Source organism: Barbus barbus, assembly GCF_936440315.1.
Source record: "Barbus barbus genome assembly, chromosome: 22".
NCBI lineage: Eukaryota > Metazoa > Chordata > Actinopteri > Cypriniformes > Cyprinidae > Barbus > Barbus barbus.
The window spans coordinates 19,014,219-19,035,429 of record NC_136750.1 but is presented as its reverse complement, the minus strand read 5'-3'; the positions used below and the strand labels follow the sequence as shown (position 1 = coordinate 19,035,429).

The window sequence follows — 21,211 nt, the reverse complement described above, 5'->3', positions numbered from 1 at the left end:
CACCCTGTTTATCATTATTTACAGGCCTCCAAAATATTCTCCAGCCTTTGTTGATGATTTCACTGAACTGTTATCAATGATTTCCTCAGAGTTTGACTGTTTTGCTATTGCAGGGGATTTTAATATTCACATAGATAATGCAGAAATCAAAACTACAAAAGAAATTATAACTGTTTTAAACACTTTTGACCTGAGTCAGCATGTGCACGGACCCACACACAATCGTGGACACACCTTAGATTTACTCATCAGTAGAGGTCTAAACATCTCATCCATTGTAATCAAGGATGTAGCACTATCTGATCACTTCTGTATTTTCTTTGATATATTGATCTCAGTCACCACTGAATCTAGATCTGTCTCTATCAGAAAGAGATGCATTACCGAGAACACTGGTGCGCTATTTATGGAGGCAATATCATTAACACCAAGCATTTCTGCAGACTCTGTTGATCTTCTCCTTGAGTCATTTAACTCAAAAGTTAAGAATGTTATTGATGATATTGCCCCGATAAAGGTCAGCAAGAAGACGGGGAAACAGAAATCAATTTGGAGAAAATCAACAGCAGTTCAGAGCATGAAAAGACAATGCAGAAAAGCTGAGCGGATGTGGCGGAAGACGAAACTCGAAATCCACTATAGCATCTATAAAGACAGCCTTCATGCTTTCAATGTGGAACTAGCCACAGCTAGACAGACTTTCTTTTCAAACCTTATAAACAGTAACTTAAACAACACTCGCACTCTTTTTGCGACTGTTGAGAGACTGACAAACCCCCCAAGTCAGATTCCCAGTGAAATGCTCTCCGACAGCAAATGCAATGAGTTTGCTTCCTTCTTTTCTGAGAAGATCAATAATATCAGAAAGGAGATTGGCACATCCTCAAGTTATGCAGAGGTCACACAGATTCGACCGCAATTTATAAAAGAAGTGACTATGTGTGTTTTTAAAGAAATTGACAACAAAATTTTGGAAGAAATAGTACAGCACCTTAAATCTTCAACCTGCTATCTTGACACACTTCCCACATCCTTTTTCAAAAATGTGCTTAACTGTTTAGAAGCTGATCTCTTAGAAGTGGTGAACGCCTCACTTCTTTCTGGGACTTTTCCAAACTCCCTTAAAACTGCAGTTGTTAAGCCCCTTCTGAAAAAGCGCAATCTTGATAACACCATGTTGAGCAACTATAGACCCATATCAAATCTTCCTTTCATAGGTAAGATTATTGAAAAGGTAGTTTTTAATCAGCTGAACAACTACTTAAACTCAAATGGATACCTGGACAATTTTCAATCTGGTTTCCGAGCACATCACAGCACAGAGACAGCACTCATTAAGATAATAAATGATATTCGCGTCAATTCTGATTCTGGCAAAATATCAGTGCTGGTACTACTAGATCTTAGTGCTGCGTTTGACACTGTCGATCATAACATACTTCTAGAGAGACTGGAAAACTGGGTCGGGCTTTCTGGGATGGCACTCAAATGGTTCAGGTCATACTTAGAAGGGAGAGGTTATTATGTGAGTATAGGAGAGCATAAGTCTAAGTGGACGGCCATGACATGTGGAGTCCCACAAGGCTCAATTCTTGCACCGCTCTTGTTTAACCTGTATATGCTCCCACTAAGTCAGATAATGAGGAAGAACCAAATTGCCTATCACAGCTATGCTGATGATACCCAGATTTACCTAGCCTTATCTCCAAATGACTACAACCCCATTGACTCCCTCTGCCAATGCATTGATGAAATTAACAGTTGGATGTGCCAGAACTTTCTTCAGTTAAACAAGGAGAAAACTGAAATCATTGCATTTGGAAAGAAAGATGAAGTTCTCAAGGTGAATGCATACCTTGACTCTAGGGGTCAAACAACTAAAAATCAAGTCAGAAATCTTGGGGTGATTCTAGAGACAGACCTTAGTTTCAGTAGTCATGTCAAAGCAGTAACTAAATCAGCATACTATCATCTAAAAAATATTGCAAGAATTAGATGTTTTGTTTCCAATCAAGACTTGGAGAAACTTGTTCATGCCTTTATCACCAGCAGGGTGGATTACTGTAATGGTCTCCTCACCGGCCTTCCCAAGAAGACCATTAGACAACTGCAGCTCATCCAGAACGCTGCTGCCAGGATTCTGACTAGAACCAGAAAATCTGAGCATATCACACCAGTCCTCAGGTCCTTACACTGGCTTCCAGTTACATTTAGGATTGATTTTAAAGTACTTTTACTCGTTTATAAGTCACTCAATGGCCTAGGACCTAAATATATTGCTGATATGCTCACTGAATATAAACCGAACAGACCACTCAGATCATTAGGATCGAGTCAGTTAGAAATACCAAGGGTTCACACAAAACAAGGGGAGTCTGCTTTTAGCTATTATGCCGCCCACAGTTGGAACCAGCTTCCAGAAGAGATCAGATGTGCTAAAACATTAGCCACATTTAAATCAAGACTCAAAACTCATCTGTTTAACTGTGCATTTGTTGAATGAGCACTGTGCTATATGTCCGAACTGACTGCAATAAATTTTAGGTTTAATCATTTTCTTAAAATTTATTTTAAATCATTTTCTATATCATTTTAAAATTCCTTGTTTTTATTATTTTTATTTCCATGTTTTTATTGATTTTAATGTCTATTTCACTTTCTTTTATGTAAAAGCACTTTGAATTACCACTGTGTATGAAATGTGCTATATAAATAAACTTGCCTTGCCTTGCCTTGCCTTATCTCTAAAGGAAAATGCATCATAGTGTATGTGTATTGGAAATCACATAGTTTACGTTAAACAAAATAGTATAGCAGTCTTCATTTAAATTGTAGAGATTTTCCTAAAGAGTTTAACAAATAGGTACAGATATATTCATTAAAGTGAGACCATGTTGTGCCTTTTAGATTATTTAATTAATTGCATCATTTAAAAAATATTGATGATTTCAATATTTGGAAAGAATTCTATAATTGTTCTTTATTCAAATTGGCAAGAAGGAACAAAACACTTACTTTCAAGAGACAGTGTTGGATTGAATTCAACAAATGGACAACAGTTGCAGTTTTATTTCAACTGCAGCTACAAACACACATTCCTTACATGAATGTTGGTGATACACTAAATCAAAAATATTTTTGCATATTTAAGACCATTTTCTTTACTAGTCTCAATTTGACATTCTAGAAGATCAGATCAATTTTAACAAGCACATATAAAATAGCTTTTTTTTTGAGAAAAATATTTGGGGTATAAAGGCATATACAAACAGTGGTCTTCCCAAAGTCTTCTTTGATTTTTAATTAAGTATTTTAGTGGATACTACTGAATTAAAATGAACATGTATGACAGCCTTAACACTCACATATGAACCCTCAAAAATTGTTGAATTTAACCAATAAATGTAACCAAAAAGAGTTACACAAGCTTAAAAGTAAAAGAATGTAAGAAACCAAAAACAAGAATATTTCTGTACTCAAATACTGTTACCAATGTGATGTTGCAATTTTTTCATAATATTACTTGTAAAACAAATTCAAGGCACTTGCTGTGAAACAGGACGCAAGTCAAATACACAAATTCCTTTTCTCCTTCATTTTTTGATACAAGGTTTTATAAAAAAAACAGAACAGATTTAAGAACATATTTTGAGAAGTCCTTGTATCATCACAGTTTTAACAGTAATTATTTTCATGAGGAATCATATTTCAGATCTCACCAAATGTTCCTTGTTAATACAGGCACACAGGAATTTCTTTGGCACATCTCTACTAGTTTCTGACAGAGGGGGGTGAGAGTGAAAAGGCTGCCAAAAGGCCTTCATGGTGGTTCAGTGCCTTGCTCAAGGCACAACAGCTGGTGACAGAGAAAGTAACTGATTCTGATTCAGGGCTTCCCGATACTGGCCGCCCATACTGAGAGAGCAATCAATATCAGTTAGTATGATTAATTACTGCAACACATGTACAGACAGATCCAAGAATCACTGTAGGTTTGTTCACTGACCAAATCTAAAGCCAAATCTTGGACTATTTTTTCTGTGTATTTTTCCAACAGGTTTTAACAACTGATATTAACGTTAGGGTCCGTATTAGTTGGGTTGTAGAAAAAGGCTAGAAAAAGGGACAGTAGTTTCCCATTCAGGATAAACAGATATTGGGCAATGTAGAGCTCTTTGATATTTCTGGACCAACTTAAAAGGAATGTTCACCCAAAAATTTGAATTCTGTCATTGTTTTATCACCCTCATGATGAAAACCCGTTTCTGCCACAGAATGAAAAATAAAAAAGTTAACTGATAGTACATATCTCAATTCAAACATTTTGATAAAAAGATATCTCACATTTCTGACAAAAAAGTCTGAATTTGCAACTTTTTATCTCACAATTCTGATTTTTTATTGCAATTCTGTACGTGAGATAAAGAGTTGCAATTACCTTTTTTTAGTACTCGTGTAATTTCTAAACCTGTATGACTTCTTAATTTCTGCATAATATGAAAGAAAGTTATGAAAATCAATTTTTGTTTTGGACCCCACTGACTTGGACTCATTGTACGGACAAAAAAAATCAGTTCTTCAAATGATCTTTCTGCTCCTTTCATGAGTAAACAAAGACAGAATTTTCATATTTGTGTGAACTACCCCTATAAGGATCATAACTAACCAGGCACAATATGAAGAGATTACAATGTGTGTTTCATTACAAATGTGATATATACATGGTTACTTCCAAAGAAATTACCAACTATTTGATTCTTACCTTTCCATCATATTCAAAGTGATATTAAGGCACAATAAACATGTCATGTGATTTGTTGCTAATAATGAATAAACAGCACATTTCCCCCATCAGAAGAGCAATCTTCCGGCTGGGTACCATAACAAATAATTCACAGCAAAAATCAGGAAGGTGTATTCTTAGTCCTTCCAGCAACTTTTGTACAATTCTGTTCAACAGATACAATCAGGTAAAAGGCTGAATGAGATAATTTCCAAAGACAACATACACACGAAAATACATCAACAATAAATAAATAAAACACTCACATAAAAGGTAATAAACGAGAGAGAAACAGCAGAAAAACAGAAAATGAACAAAAAGTTTAGAAGGAGGTTTTCTGCTAATTGGCTCTGTGGTGATGGAGCAGGAAGTTGACATCTAAATTGAGGCTTTCTGATGTTTTTCATAAGGTCTTGTTGCACGTGACTTGTACGTCGCTCTCAACCGTTACACTGCTGCTGGTAACGGCGATTGAGTTCTCGCAGCTCCTTCTCGCGAACGCGTCGCGCCTTGCTAGACTTCGTGGAGCGGCTGGAGCGAGTGGACTGTGCTGATTTGGTGCTGTGGCAGCGTGATGACGCTCTCTTCAGGAGGTTCTGGGAAATAGACCGCTGCAGGTTCTTCATGGAGGAGGAAGCAGCCATGCTGACGATCCAAGGGTGTTTAAGTGCCTGGCCTGCAGTCAGACGCTCAGTGGGATCCACTGTGAGGACACGGTCAATGAAGTCCTTAGCAAGGTTGGAAACACTTGGCCATGGCTGTCAGAAAACAGAGAGAACAGAAAAATGCTTAAAATTATTCAGACATTCTTAAAAGATTCTGAGACTTTTATAGAATTGTATTACAGTGTGGAGAGAAAATAAGATATTCAAATAAATAGATTCAAAAGTTTAAAAATTGTAGCACTTCTGTATACCGTACATTACAACATGTTACAACCCAGCTAATAAAAGATATATTTAAACTATCATTCAAATGTTTGGGGTTGGTAAGGTTTTTTTAATTTTTTAAATGAAAGAAAGCTCACCAAGGTGACCTTTTAAGCTCACAATGGCAGCATTTATTTGATCAGAAATACTGTCAAATATTATTACAATCTAAATTATCAGTTTTCTATTTTAATATATTTTAAAATGTATTTTTATTCCTGTAATGGCAAAGCTAAATCATTACTAGCCATTACATCAGTCTTCTACATCAGTGTCACATGATCCTTCAGAAACCATTCTAATGCACCAATCTGGTGCTCAAGAAATATTTTCTTCTTACATTATCTATTAAAATTATTTTCTGATTTCTGATTCTAATATTTTGTGGAAACTGTGAATACTGATTTCTTTTTTTTCATCATTCTTTGATCAATAGAAAGTTCAATAAACACTGCTCTTTTGAACTTTCTATTCAACAAACAATCCTGAAAAAATGTCACAGTTCATAAATTATAAATTGAAACAATAACATAATGTAATTATAATATACATTATAAACTGAACAATAGCATAAAACTATGTAATATAATATAATATAATATAATATATAATATAATGTTATATAATATAATAGTTGCTGATTTCTGTATTTTAAGATGCATATTTTGGATACCCATTTCATTAAAGGGATAGTTCACCCAAAAATGAAAATTCTGTCATTAATTATTCGCCCTCATGTCGTTCCAAACCCGTAAGACCATAAGAACCACTGTTGTCACATGGACTATTTTAACAATGTCCTTACTACGTTTCTGGGCCTGGGAACATTTCAGTTAAATTGTTGTCTGTGCAGGGTCAGAAAGCTCTCGGAATTCACCAAAAATATCTTAATTTGTGTTCAGAAGACGAACAAAGGTCTTACGGGTTTGGAACAACATGAGGGTGAGTAATAAAAGGGATAGTTCACCCAAAATTGAAAATTCTGTCTTTAATTACTCACCCTCATGTCGTTCCAAACCCGTAAGATAAGGAATTAAGATATATTTGATGAATTCCGAGAGCTCTCTGACCCTCCCAAAGACAGCAAGGATCCTAACACGATCAGTGTATGTACGCGGACACGTTGTTTACGTTTAGATCAAAGCGTAAACAACATATCTGCATACATACGTTGCATACGTTGTTTCCGTATGTGATACACTCCAAAATGGCACAAAAAGAATTCTTGTAGCTTCGTAAAATTACGGTTGAACCACTGATGTCACATGGACCATTTTAACGTTGCCCTTACTACGTTTCTGTGCCAAAATGAACAAAGGTTTTACGGGTTTGGAACGATGTGAGGGTGAGTAATTAATGACAGAATTTTCATTTTTGGGTGAACTATCCCTTTAATGCCCAGATTGGACCTTCACTAATGTAATTGATGTGTAACCAGCTTTTTATTTATGTTGTCTGGAAATACTTAGGCCTAGATGTCAATAAGAAAGAAACAAACAAAGACCGGTCAATTATAGCAATAGCCAATATTGTGGACAATGCGGAGCACAATTCCAGTTCAGTAAAAGAGAAAGCAAGCACACTCCCTGGACTGCATCACCTGTGCCAGGACTGGCTAGATCAATACATGAAGGTTTCTGCAATGCAAAATGTACAAACTAGTAACTTTAAGTTCATTTTTCTCACTTCCGGTACATCTTTAGACTAGCCGTGCATGTTCTGGTATGTTATGACAACTGGCAAGAGAGAAAACAAAACATGGTTCGGTTTTTGTTGGTTAGCATGACTCCTCCAGGGCTTTTCCCTGTAAAGCCTACATTTGTCTTGTCTGTGACTCACAGCAGCAGAGAGGCCCTGACGCACACACTCTGCCAGGAACTCTGCGGCCTTACATCACACGCTCATGCAGGGGGTTACTGTGGGATAAGACATGATGACAGGACTGCGCTGAGTATTGTCCAGCTAACACAAACACACAAACTCCACTAAATACAAGTACACGCAATCACACAAAATGCATGCATACAATACACAATAAATAGAGTCACGCAAATAAACACGGTCAGAATCCCAAGGTCAAAGACAAAACGGTTGGCAAAGGTTTAAAGTGTTTGAAAAGCACTTTGTGATGAATAGAAACAGAGCACATTAACAGACAGACAGAAGGAGGCAGGACTATCACAGCCTGTTGTGTTTTGCCTTTGAGATGGCGGCTTTGTGGGGAATATTTCTATTTAGGAATGCAATTCTGAATGGACTGGGGAAAAGCCTCAATGACCTCAAGTCGCTGTATAATAGTAGACAGATATTTTCATGGGGCACTGTTGTTCTACTAAAAGAGAGGATGTGATTGGGCAAAAGTTTGTATAGTGCAGAATGAATCTGTATTATTAAAATTTTTTTTACCAAGTAAGACATTTGCAAATATTTGCTAACGGCTAATTTTGTCAAAAGCATACAGATGGCCTTAAAGCTAATAATTATGGAGTATATGTCAAAAAGCTTTTGCTCACCAGACTGCAGACACTTAATATATGTCATGCAGTGCCAAGGTTATGACTTTAGTTCCCAGGCAATGTGTGGTTAGTTGGTTGACGTTTTAACACCATGCCCGTTTACATGGCAATTTTTATAGCGAGTAAAAAGTTGATATACTATAAATGAGCATATATAATGTTTTGTAAGTTTGCTTTAAAACTTAATTTTCTTTTGCAGAGCAATATCATTTCCTAGGAAAACCAGCACAATTTAATAAATATGCTGAAGAGATGCTGGACTCTGAAATGAAGGACATAGTGGTGGATCTCCTATGATCTAATAATTGAAAATGAAGATGTGACCTTTACCCACAGTAGGGTTAATTCCATACAGATATCCTGTATCATTTAAAGTGTTTATGCATATTCATAATTTTAAAATAGTTTGCAGAACAACAAAAATAGTCAAATTAAAACTGATGTCTGCTTTATATGCCACTAGTGATAAATTGGTTAACAGTCTATGATGCAGTTTTACCATATGGCAATGCATTATTATCCTTTACTTTCTCTCTTCAAGAAATCAATCATATTATGTTTTAAAGGCACACTAAAAAAACATTCATGTTTTTCCTGGGGTCACCCATAGAGGGAGGACACATATTACACTAAGCAGAGATGTTACTGAGTTTATGCCACACTTGTTTTATATTTTAAAACTGACAAATACATTTTCAGATATTTTACTATAAATATTTAGTTTATTATTATTTATTTGAGAATGTCTATAATAAAATAATTGTATTTAACCATTTAAAGTATTTAAGTATTATTTATATTCCGATTTAAAATTAAAATGATCCAAAAACCATCAACTTACAGGCCATGTGACCATTAACCAAAATCATGAAACTGGGAATATCTGAATGTGTCATTAAAGGGGGGATACAATGCTGTTTCATGCATTTGGAGTTGCACTGTTAAAGAGTTGGATTCTTATGCTAAGCATGGCCAAAGTTTAAAAAAATTATTTGAAAGTATGACAGAGTATTTATGTGCCAAAAATCTTACTTCCGGGTTCGTACAAGTTTCGGAAAGTTTTTTTCAATCATGGCTCTTGCTGACGTAAGAGACATTTCAAGAGCGCGTCCGTGCACACATCGACCAGTGCGAAAGCGAGAACGTGAGCGCTCCCATCATTCGGCTGCACTGCACGAGACTCGCTCGGGAAGAATGTCTCTAAAGAAGTGTGTTTTTGGTTGTGAGGGAAAGATAACCTTGTTCAGCTTCCCAAAAGAACCCAGCGTTACGTGAACAGGGGATACAGTTTGTTTTTCGGGGCAGCAATGGAGTTTCTCAAGTGTGTTTGTTGACGAACATTTTATAAACAAGGCCCAGTTCGATGCTGGATTTGCTCATCGTTTGATACTGAAAGATGGAGCAGTCCCAGCTATAAAAGATTGCGGTCATGATTAAGAACTCAAGTGCTCGTCACTCTTTAGCTCCGCCCACAGCGCGCCTCCAGGAGCTCGGCTTTTTTCAGAGAATCATAAAGTAGTATCTTTCATTTATAAATATGATAAAACTAAAACCTTTTTGGAGATATGAAGGATACAGTACTACGCTACAGGTACTCAAAATTAACATGAGATTGGGTGAAACTGTGTGTTATGCCCCCTTTAAATTAAGCTATTAACTTAAAATCTCAGGGTGTACTTCAAGCAAACATTTTAGGTCAAAAGGGTTCGGCTAATAAAATGTTTTGGAATCAGTCAATGTGAGTTTGTAGGAGTGTAAACATTAATTACTTCTTAAGTGACATGCATTTCATTCATTTGATATACAAAAAAAGTGAACAAAAATAAATAAATAAAAACCAAATTACCAGAAATGTTTAAACATTTTTCATTGTGGTTTTTCATAGTTGCCATTCACCAGACAATTTTTCCATCTTCTAAAATGTACATTTTTGTTACTCTCAATGTAAAAGCAAAAATATTGAGAATGTCTGTACTCAATAAAACTGCAAGAATATGTTTCCTAGTAAACATTCCACCCCCTTTCCCCCCGGCTGCCACTCAACGGCCAAACAGGTAGTGCCGCCCCAAACTCAAACCATTTGTTGAATCAATGTTGCTATGTCAGGCCGCTCAAACAAACAGTGCAATTCTGAAATTGCCACAGACCACAGCGCTTACAATTTTCGGGGAAATCAACCTACGAATGCTTACTTCTACTTGTCTCTGCACAAATATAAGCAAGCTGGCCTAGGAGAGAGTATTTTACACACATCAGCTTTAAACTCGGGTAGGAAAAAGAAGTTTATCATCAAATAATAACACACTTTAGAGCACTTTAAGGAAACTTTAAGGCGAATACCACACATTAACATCAACATAAAATACAAAGCATATATTTCATAAGAGCTTGTTTGTTTGCGAAAGCGGTCAGCTAAAAACAAATGAATCATAACACATAGTACAATGCAAATGAGCCCAACAACATGGCATACAAAAACCGCTGGGCTTAATAAAACCAAGTAACATCCAGCATATGCTTTATAGCACTTCTATACCTAATCGAAAACATCTGCATTTTCAATCTCCCAGCAACCCTTGTTTTGTCCATACATGATCCACATTGCTCATAAAAATCTCATATATCTCACACATGCAGCTCTTATATACCTAACTACAACTAGTGCAAGAACAGACATTAGGGTATAACTTTACAATAAGGTCCCATTAGTTAAACAATTAATTTTTTAATGTTACTTAATAAAAACATAACTGTTCATTGTTAGTTCATGTCAGCTCAGGTCTATTAAATAAAATGAACAGATAGGCTACAACTTTTGATTTTAAAAATGAGGTTACAATTAGTGACCATTTCTCTCACTATTAACTAGTTGTTTATTAGGATACCTATTATTAACATACTGGCTGTTTATTAGTGCTTATAAAGCACATATTCTGCATGACCATATTCTACATCCCTAACCCAATACCTAAACTTAAAGGGGTCATCGGATGCCCATTTTCCACAAATTGATATGATTCTTTAGGGTCTTTAAAAAAGTCTATACTTTGGTTAAAATTTCTCAATGGTAGTGTAAAAACACCTTCTTTACCCTGTCAAAATCAACTCTGTTTTCATCAAGCTGTTTTTTAGTCTATGTCCCTTTAAATGCTCATAGAGCCCTGCACGGGCCTCAAATTTAGGCCCTAGCCCGGCCCTGGCCCGAGACGCTCAGGCCCTAGCCCGGCCCACGTCCGACAGCTTATCAGAATTACCGGCCCGAGTCCGACCCGAGCCCGTCTTTTTCTCCCCCTTCTCCTAAAAGAGTTTATACTACTGTTTCGGCTATTAAAATAGTTCAGTTTTGTGTGTAATGGCAAAATTATTATATTTCGTTTTGTTTTTTTATTAAGTTAATTTAGAAAAACGTTTGGAGCATTTTTGTTCATTAAATAGCCTATAAGTTTTTGTTTTTTTTAAGTAACAACCAAGCGGCCAGCGGCATGAGCTGATCATAGCCTATGTTTGATCAATTTAGCCTTCTCATATCATCACGACTTGCCTAAAATAAAATCTATAGATATACTAAAACAGTTCAAGTATATAACAATGTTTAAACGTTAAACCTGCGCTATAATAATAATGTGCGCTATATCTAAGTTTGTGCGGAGAGTGGAAGCTAAAGCGCGCTCTGCAGGACATGGAGGCACCAGCAAACACTTGGATTTTTTTCAGTGGAAAAAAATTCAAACTGGCTACGCCGTCTTTTTTTTTTTTTTTTGATAAAGGTAAGAGTAATACATCATTCGGACCTGTAAAGGGTCTACTTGTATTTGTGTGCACTCACAATACCAACAAAAGTTAGTTCTTTTATAAAACAAAGAAAACAAACATGATGCGCTTTCTGCCGTCTTGAACAGGAGCGCTTCACAAAAATGAACCGAAGCTGAACGAATACATGCCTCACAGACATGATAAATATATCTATAGAAAGCTTTAAATTATCACTTAACGAAATAAAAAAATTGAAAACAAAAACTGTTTTATTATAATCTTAATCATAATCAATAAAGATGTATTTCTCTCTAAAGGCGTGTCTAATGAGGAGACGGCGAGTCAGGATCAGCAACTTCATCCTTCCAACACAGACTCAGAAAACATTAGTTTATTAGTAAATAATTCAAATATCTCCTTACTATTTCCCGCAGACACATTCATGGTTATGTTTGCTGGGGTTTTTCAGCAAGCTTTAGCCTATTGCGTGCATTTGAACGCAGAACTATTCAGCTGCGCTGAAGTCATTTGCGCACGCTGCTGCTGCGGGAAACTAAACACCATCGAGCTGCTCTCAGTCGCGGTCTCGTGTTGTTTCCACCAGCACGGCAATTTTTTTCATCGCTAATCGATGGATGTCTACAATATAAAATAAGGAGAAACCCAAAACAGGCCCGATGCCCGGCCCGCGTCTGGACTATGACGTGAAAATTGGCCCGAAGCCCGGCCCTAGAGGCGTAAAAAAGTGCAGGGCTCTAATGCAGGGCTCTAATGCTCATGATTCTGCTGACCCCGCCCCTCTCTTCCGTGGGGTGACGAGCAGTACTGTTTACTTTAGCCGCGAAACTGGCTAACTAATACATTATTAGGAAAGGTGATTTGCAAAGATTCATAAAAAAACGTTGTACTCACTTCTAGATGAAGCTGGATCACAAATGATTCGCGCAAACATAGACGCATTTAGGCAGATCGGGGATCGACGCATTCACTTCAAAGCGAAAGTAACGTTAATCCTCTGCATCTTCAGCGGCTCAGATGTCGGGACTAAATGATGACTGCTTTATTCATTATTACATCCAACAAAAAAATGCCTCAATCGCTTAATCGGAGACATCGTGTCTTCCCCTGCACCGGAGGCGGACAGCTCTCAGCTCACTCAGGGCGGGTCTAAGGTGAGACGGCCTTGTCAATCAACTATCGTGGGTGGGGGGGGGGCGTGGGTCTGTACAGAACTACGTCATTCTGACAGGGCTCTCAGAACACCCTGATTTGACAAAAGGGGATCTTAAAATAGGGATTTACAAAAAAAACACTGGGTGGATATTTATCATTATAGGATGGATGTGTACACACACTTCCAACACACATTTATGTTCAAACAACTTGAAAAGTGAATTTTGCATCTGATGACCCCTTTAACAACTACCTTACTAACTATTAATAAGCAGCAAATTAGGAGTTTATTGAGGCAAAAGTACTAGTTAATGGCTTGTTAATGGTGAGAAATGGACCTTAAAATAAAGTCTGACCAAAAATGAAAAGATTTAAATCAATTAATGCAATATTAATATTTTTAATTGTTAGTTCATGTTAACAAATTTAGTTTACACAATGTTAACAAACAGAACCTCATTGTAAATCAGCGGCTCTCAATTCCAGTTCTGGCATCCCACCACTCTGCACAAAATATTTGTACTCATGTGCAATGTGCAATTGTCGGAGATTTTAACATTCACGTTGATAATACAAATGATGTGCTAGGACTTGCGTTTACTGACCTAATAAACTCTTTTGGAGTCAAGCAAAACGACACCGGGCCCACTCATCGTTTTAATCCTACGCTAGATTTAATTATATCGCATGGAATTGATCTTACCGATATAGATATCGTACCTCAAAGTGATGATGTTACTGATCATTTCCTTGTATCGTGCATGCTGCGTATTACTGATATTAATTATATGGCTCTGCGTTATCGTCCGGGCAGAACTATTGTTCCAGCCACCAAAGACAGATTCACAAATAACCTGCCTGATTTATCTCAACTGCTCTGTGTACCCATAAATACACATGAACTAGAAGAAATAACTAGCAACATGGGCACTATCTTCTCTAATACATTAGAAGCTGTTGCCCCCCTAAAATTGAAAAAGGTTAGAGAAAACCGTACTGCGCCATGGTACAACAGTTATACCCATTCTCTCAAGAAAGAAACTCGTAATCTTGAGCGCAAATGGAGAAAAACTAAATTGGAAGTTTTTAGAACTGCGTGGAAAAACAGTATGTCCAGCTATAGACAGGCTCTAAAAGCTGCCAGGGTAGAGCATATCCACAAACTCATAGATAATAACCAAAACAATCCAAGGTTCTTATTTAGCACAGTGGCTAGATTAACAAATAAACACAAGCCACCCGATCTAAATATTCCCTCACAGTTTAATAGTAATGACTTTATGAATTTCTTTACTGATAAAATAGATAACATCAGAAATACAATAACAAATGTAAATTCTACTGCGTCTAGTATTTCAGCTTCATTCATCGCACCCAAAGAAAAACTGCAGTGTTTTACAACTATAGGACAGGAAGAGCTAAATAAACTTATTAGTGCATCTAAACCAACAACGTGTTTATTAGATCCTGTACCCACTAAACTACTGAAAGAGTTGTTACCTGTTGCAGAAGAACCGCTTCTCAATATTATTAACTCGTCGTTAACTTTAGGTCACGTCCCAAAACCATTCAAGCTGGCGGTTATTAAGCCTCTTATTAAGAAACCACAACTGAATTCTAATGAACCAGCAAATTACAGACCCATTTCAAATCTTCCGTTTATGTAAAAAGTTTTAGAAAAAGTTGTGTCTGCTCAATTGTGCTCCTTCTTGCAAAAAAATGATCTCTATGAAGAATTTCAGTCAGGTTTCAGGCCTCACCATAGTACAGAAACTGCACTTGTTAAAATTACAAATGACTTACTTCTTGCTTCAGACCAAGGCTGCATCTCATTGCTAGTATTACTTGACCTTAGTGCTGCGTTCGACACTATAGACCATGATATACTCATAGATCGACTACAAAACTATACTGGTATTCAAGGGCAGGCTTTAAGGTGGTTTAAATCATACCTGTCCGATCGCTACCACTTTGTTCATTTAAATGGCGAGTCATCACAATTATCACAAGTAAAGTATGGAGTACCACAAGGATCAGTCCTAGGTCCTCTTCTATTTTCAATATACATGCTGCCTCTTGGTAATATTATTAGAAAATACGGGATTAGTTTTCATTGTTATGCTGATGATACTCAACTATATATCTCAACAAAACCAGATGAAACTTCTAAACTATCTAAGGTAATAGATTGTGTAAAAAATGTAAAAGATTGGATGACCAATAATTTCCTCCTATTAAATTCAGATAAGACACAGATATTACTTATTGGACCAAAAACATTACACAGAATCTCTTGGATTACAATTTGCAACTAGACGGATGCGCCGTCACATCCTCTAAAGTAAAAAATCTGGGTGTTATATTAGACAGCAACTTGTCCTTTGAAAATCATATTTCCCATGTTACAAAAACAGCATTCTTCCATCTTAGAAACATTGCCAAGCTTCGAAACATGCTACCTGTTTCTGATGCAGAAAAGCTAGTTCATGCATTCATGACCTCTAGACTGGACTATTGTAATGCACTGCTAGCTGGTTGTCCTGCATCTTCAATAAACAAGCTACAGATAGTCCAAAATGCAGCGGCTAGAATTCTTACCAGGTCAAGAAAATATGATCATATTACCCCAATTTTACAGTCTCTGCACTGGCTACCTATTCAGTTCCGTATCATTTACAAAATATTATTACTTGCCTATAAGGCCCTAAATGGTTTAGCTCCTGCGTACCTAACTTGTCTTCTACCACGCTACAATCCAACCCGCTCCCTAAGGTCGCAAAACTCTGGACTTTTGGTAGTACCTAGGATAGCAAAGTCCACTAAAGGAGGTAGAGCTTTTTCACATTTGGCTCCTAAACTTTGGAATAGCCTTCCTGATAACATTCGGGGGTTCAGACACACTCTCTATGTTTAAATCTAGATTAAAGACACATCTCTTTAGCCAAGTATTCACATAATGCATCTTATAATCTTGTACTGTAGTATATCTGATCAAATGTACATTATTATTATTCTTTAGCTTGGGTTGAACAAATAATTTTTTGCTTAGATGGAACAGCAGCTATGCTAATTATGTCTCTATTTGTTTCTGTTTCTGCCTAGGAATGACAGAAGCTTCAGTCTGGATCCAACCCCTAAATGATCTGAGATGACCGAACACCTAAGAAAAGATAATGCCAACCCCTCAGAGGAATTCGGAGGATGCCAACGCTCAGACAATATATAGAATTACCAAATGACCACTGGAACCAGTTGAGCCCTTACAATCTGACTTTGCTGCAGTTGGAATTGAACTGCTGGTTCGTTTGGCCAGAGGAGAACTGGCCCCCGACTGAGCCTGGTTTCTCCCAAGGTTTTTTTCTCCATTCTGTCTCTGATGGAGTTTTGATTCCTTGCCGCTGTCGCCTCTGGCTTGCTTAGTTGGGGACAATTCATTTCCAGCGATATCGTCGACCTGATTGCAATTTTTTTTTCTTTTTTCATTTTACACTATTGACACACTATTTCCTTTTTTTTTGGATATTGTGCAGTTGCTTTGACACAATTTACATTGTTAAAAGCGCTATATAAATAAAGGTGACTTGACTTGACTCAATGTGTTACCATTATTAGTTTTTTACGTTTATCATGAATAAGATCTTATCTCTGTGAATTATCCCTTTGGGTTTTGACATGTTGAGTTTGGCTAATACTTCATCTGTAACTTTAACTCTGTAAAAAGCTGTTTTAAAGTTTGTCGTGTGAGACACAGCACATTAAACTTGAAGTAATACATATTATACCATTTAATGAGAACTGTAAATAAAATCTGTAAATCTGTAAGTCCATGATTATTTGAAGTTTGCCATTTTTGACTTTAGATTACAAACATTATTAACGATTCTGCATGCATATTTTCATGTACACTTGCAGCATATAGACTGTGTACAATATATGCATATCATTCTGACATCACAACGAATAATATAATCCCTCAATTTATGTTTTGGTCACTTTTACCCAGAAAGGATTTTATTTTTCCTGAACTGGTAATACAATGCATTGGACTAAAACTTACTTTGCTCACAAGGTATAACAGCTTCTCCCCCCCAAAATGATATTTTGTTATACTTTTTGGCGATTTTTCTCTTTTTGTTACACGTGTGGTGTTCGCAGTCCTTTTCAAAAATTAATTTCTCAATATGCTATACTATTATCAAATAGATATTTTAGAATAATTTTGTCAACTCGTTTTCTTTTAAGTACCACAGGTTTTGTATTTCTTTTTGGAACTCATGGTTGGTTGTAGGCCTCACTGATCTGAGCACTTCAGTTTTTGAGTGAACACTGCCAAAATTACCCACAATTTTTATTTTTATTTCCACTTAAAAATGGTGGTGCATTAGCTCAGATCAGTGAAGCCTACAACCAATCAGTTCCTAAACTTGTGCCAATTCAAAGAAAACAAGTTGATATAAAGAGAGATTTACAAGCCATTTAAATTTTTTGACCAGGAACACCAAACTGTGTAAACGATTCTGAGCACAGCACACAGTAATAAAGTGGTCACACTGTTCTTACCTCCCCGGAGAAGCTGTATTTCCCTTTGAGGATCTGTCGGTACAGGCGCATGCGATTGTCATCCTCAAAAGGCATGGTTCCACTGAGCAGTATGTAGGAGATGACTCCCAGCGCCCACATGTCTACTGCATTAGTGTATGGCTTTCGGACGAGTATCTCCGGAGCGATGTACTCAGGTGTTCCACAGGTAGTCTTCATCAGGCATTCGTCACCTTTCTTCCGCGTGCTGGCCAAGCCAAAGTCTGTGATCATGATCTTGGAATCAGCACCAGGATGGTAGTAAAGCAAGTTTTCAGGCTTTAGGTCCCTGTGCGTGATGCCCAACGTATGAAGGTACTTCACCCCATCGAGAACCATCTGCAGCACCCGCGTGGCGTCCCTTTCGGTGAAAGACCCGCGGGCGATGATGCGGTCGAACAGTTCTCCGCCGGTGGCCAACTCCATCACCATGTAGACCCGCTCAGCCGTCTCGAACACCTCCATCAGTTGGATGATGTTGGTGTGGCGCACCCGTCGCAACACGCAAAGTTCAGATTCACATACTTCTCTGCCCTCACGGTAGCGAGTCTCGATCATCTTGATGGCGTACGGCTGCCGTGTGCTTCTGTGTTCCACTCGTACTACACGACTGAAACTGCCCCGGCCTATCAAAGCTTTGATATCATACTTAGCAGTCACTCGAGGGTCAAATTTGGCCCTGTATTTGGCTACTTTTTTCCGGTGTGGGTCAGCAGGCTCCGGCTGGCCGTTAGCCGGAGGAGGGGACTGGCTCACCTTCGCAGCAGCCTGGCTTTGACCCTGAGGGGATGGCGAGCCTGTTTTCTCCCTGCCACCATCACTTTTGATGAAGTTTTTATAAACATCAGTCTGATGCGGCTCTACCTTTTTGACTAGGTCAAGTTGGACATCAGCGGGTGGCTCTGGGAGGACTTTGCTCGTCCTGCACCCCATCACATCAAAATCCTTCCTCCCTGGTGCCAGCAGCACATCCTCAGCTCCCAGGCAACATCCAATCGGTGCACGGTGCAGTGCCACACCAGCAAATACCACGAAGGGACACGTCCAGGCCCACAGTCAGTTACCCCTACAAACAACAGCCCAGAATTGCCTTAAATCCAGTCGGTGTGAAATTTGCAAGAGTAAATCTGAAAAAAAAAAAATAAATAAATAATAATAATTTCTTAATATTTAAATTCTGTAAGAAATCTGCTTAGTATAGACTATTACACATATAATGCATGTGTATTAAAGTGATAGTCCACCAAAAAAAGCCAAGAAAATTCTGTCATCTTTTACTCACCCTCAAATTACTCTAGTATGAGTTTGTTTCTTTTACTGAACAAGAAAGAAGATGTTTTGAAGAACGTGGGTAACCAAACAGTTTCGGGTCGCCATTTTACATCCATAGACCCCCCCGTAGTATGACAGTCAATGGGGACCAGTAGGCTAACTGTTTGGTTACCCACATTCCTCAAAATATATTTGTGTTTAGCAGTAGAGAGAAATTCATAGAGGTTTGGAACAATTGAGGGTGAGTACACAATGATCAAATTTTCATTTTTGGGTGAACTCTCCCTTTAAGTGCATAATAATGTACTTTGCATTTAGTGTGAGATGTTTCATTTTAGCTCATGTTTGACATCAAGTGTGAACAGTAACAGTTCATGCTGATATTGGAGAATAAAACGTTTCTGTTGATAACAATATAATCTTTGTAAATTATAATGTAAATGATATAATAAAACACAAATTAGTGCTGGTAATAAATAGGAATAGCGTACAGAAAAAAATAAATGTAACTATATCATCGAATAACTGTTATTAAATTATAAGGCTATCTTGAATAGAAAGTGAATATCACATATGTGTACACTCCAGGCAATAGATAAATAGAAAGATAAGACAATAGTATAACAATTATTATTCCTGTGTATAATAAAACAAATAGTGCTGTTAATAAACATAAGTTCAACAATATACTTGAAAAATTACTGTAATTTCTCATTTGTGGATAGACAGACAAATAGATAGATAGATAGATAGATAGATAGATAGATAGATAGATAGATAACGTAGACAGACAGACAGACAGACAGACAGACAGACAGACAGACAGATAGATAGATAGATAGATAGATAGATAGATAGATAGATAGATAGATAGATAACATAGACAGACAGACAGACAGACAGACAGACAGATAGACAGACAGACAGACAGACAGACAGACAGACAGACAGACAGATAGATAGATAGATAGATAGATAGATAGATAGATAGATAGATAGATAGATAGATAACGTAGACAGACAGACAGATAGATAGATAGATAGATAGATAGATAGATAGATAGATAGATAGATAGATAGATAGATAGATAGATAGATAGATAACGTAGACAGACAGACAGATAGATAGATAGATAGATAGATAGATAGATAGATAGATAGATAGATAGATAGATAGATAGATAGATAGATAGATAGATAGATAGATAACGTAGACAGACAGACAGATGTCAACTGAAATAAATGGATACAACGTAACGTTATAAATGTAAAGGATATTTGTTGGCAGAAGCTGCATATGTTAGCTTCATATCATAAGTATCATTAGTATCATAACATATCAGTGAAGGACGTTATATTGTTAAACAGTTAAACTATAGACCGATCCTGCAACTTAACTTTACCACAAAAACATTCCCCTGTCCCCCCCACAAAGACTTAAACTGAGACACTTGTTCACTTATTCATCGCTCAAAACAAACTTCAAAAAGTCTTCTTCCACTCCGTTATCCGCTGCAGGCCTTAACGGATCCAGTCATGTTACAAAGTCGTTAATAAATCGTTAAAATGCTTGAAAGTGAACGATAAAGCGGATACACCCCCCAACATGACAAAAAAAACTCCCCGTCCAGCACAAATCAATTGTTTTCTCAAGGCCTGGATCATAAAACCCCAACTTAATCACTAAGGTTTCCGTTATTTTGTAGTTTTAACGATAACGGTATCCATTTAAAACCAAAACCGTTAACTTTTAAAATCCAAATAGAGTTGAAAGTTACCTTAAGAGGGATTTTCTTACGGGCGATAGTGGGAGATTCCCAGCCTCTTCTCTCCATTTTACCGCATTTCTAAAACTTTAATCCGGCTAGAAATAGCATCTCCTTAGTGTTTGCTAACATGTTTAGCCCAAACATAATGCTTGTTAACTTGTTTGAATCACTACAGAGACGAAGAGATACAAGAAGATAAGTATGAAATTGAGACCGCCTGCTTGGAAACGGTGTTTTCGGAGTGGGACCACCTTTTTTCCTGTGTAGACCTTTCTTTTTCTCCCCCCTTCTCCGTTTTTTTCTTTTGGGAAAGGAAAGACCACCGCTTGCTTCGACCCCTGCAACAAATATTGTATAGCCAGAATCATAAATATGGGCGAGAAACAAACTACAGATAATGTAGATCCACGCGTCTTTGGGATAAACGTCAATGTATGC

General features: G+C 37.3%; 1 protein-coding gene and 1 pseudogene across 2 annotated transcripts in view; both read right to left on the bottom strand.

Moving 5' to 3' along the window:
- The window catches only part of LOC306888668 (fanconi-associated nuclease 1-like), an 11,312-nt pseudogene extending 7,488 nt beyond the window's left edge, over window positions 1-3,824 (bottom strand). The window contains exon 1 of the transcript in view: window positions 3,720-3,824. The product of the transcript in view is annotated as a fanconi-associated nuclease 1-like (transcript). The remainder of the gene's footprint in view (window positions 1-3,719) is intronic.
- On the bottom strand, window positions 2,958-21,211 carry LOC306888470 (serine/threonine-protein kinase H1 homolog). The gene is made up of 3 exons (XM_079446801.1): window positions 20,783-21,211; window positions 17,715-18,859; window positions 2,958-5,541 (listed from the first exon to the last, which is right to left on the bottom strand). Exons 2-3 carry the CDS (start codon window positions 18,663-18,665, stop codon window positions 5,224-5,226), a joined length of 1,269 nt encoding a protein of 422 aa, XP_079302927.1. The 5' UTR covers window positions 18,666-18,859; window positions 20,783-21,211; the 3' UTR covers window positions 2,958-5,223.

Coding starts and splice junctions, on each gene's coding strand:
- LOC306888470 (XM_079446801.1), bottom strand. CDS start 18,665: ATGGGGTGCAGGACGAGCAAAGTCCTCCCAGAGCCACCCGCTGATGTC. Junction 5,542..17,714: donor AATACAGCTTCTCCGGGGAG/GTAAGAACAGTG, acceptor GTTTTCTGACAG/CCATGGCCAAGTGTTTCCAA.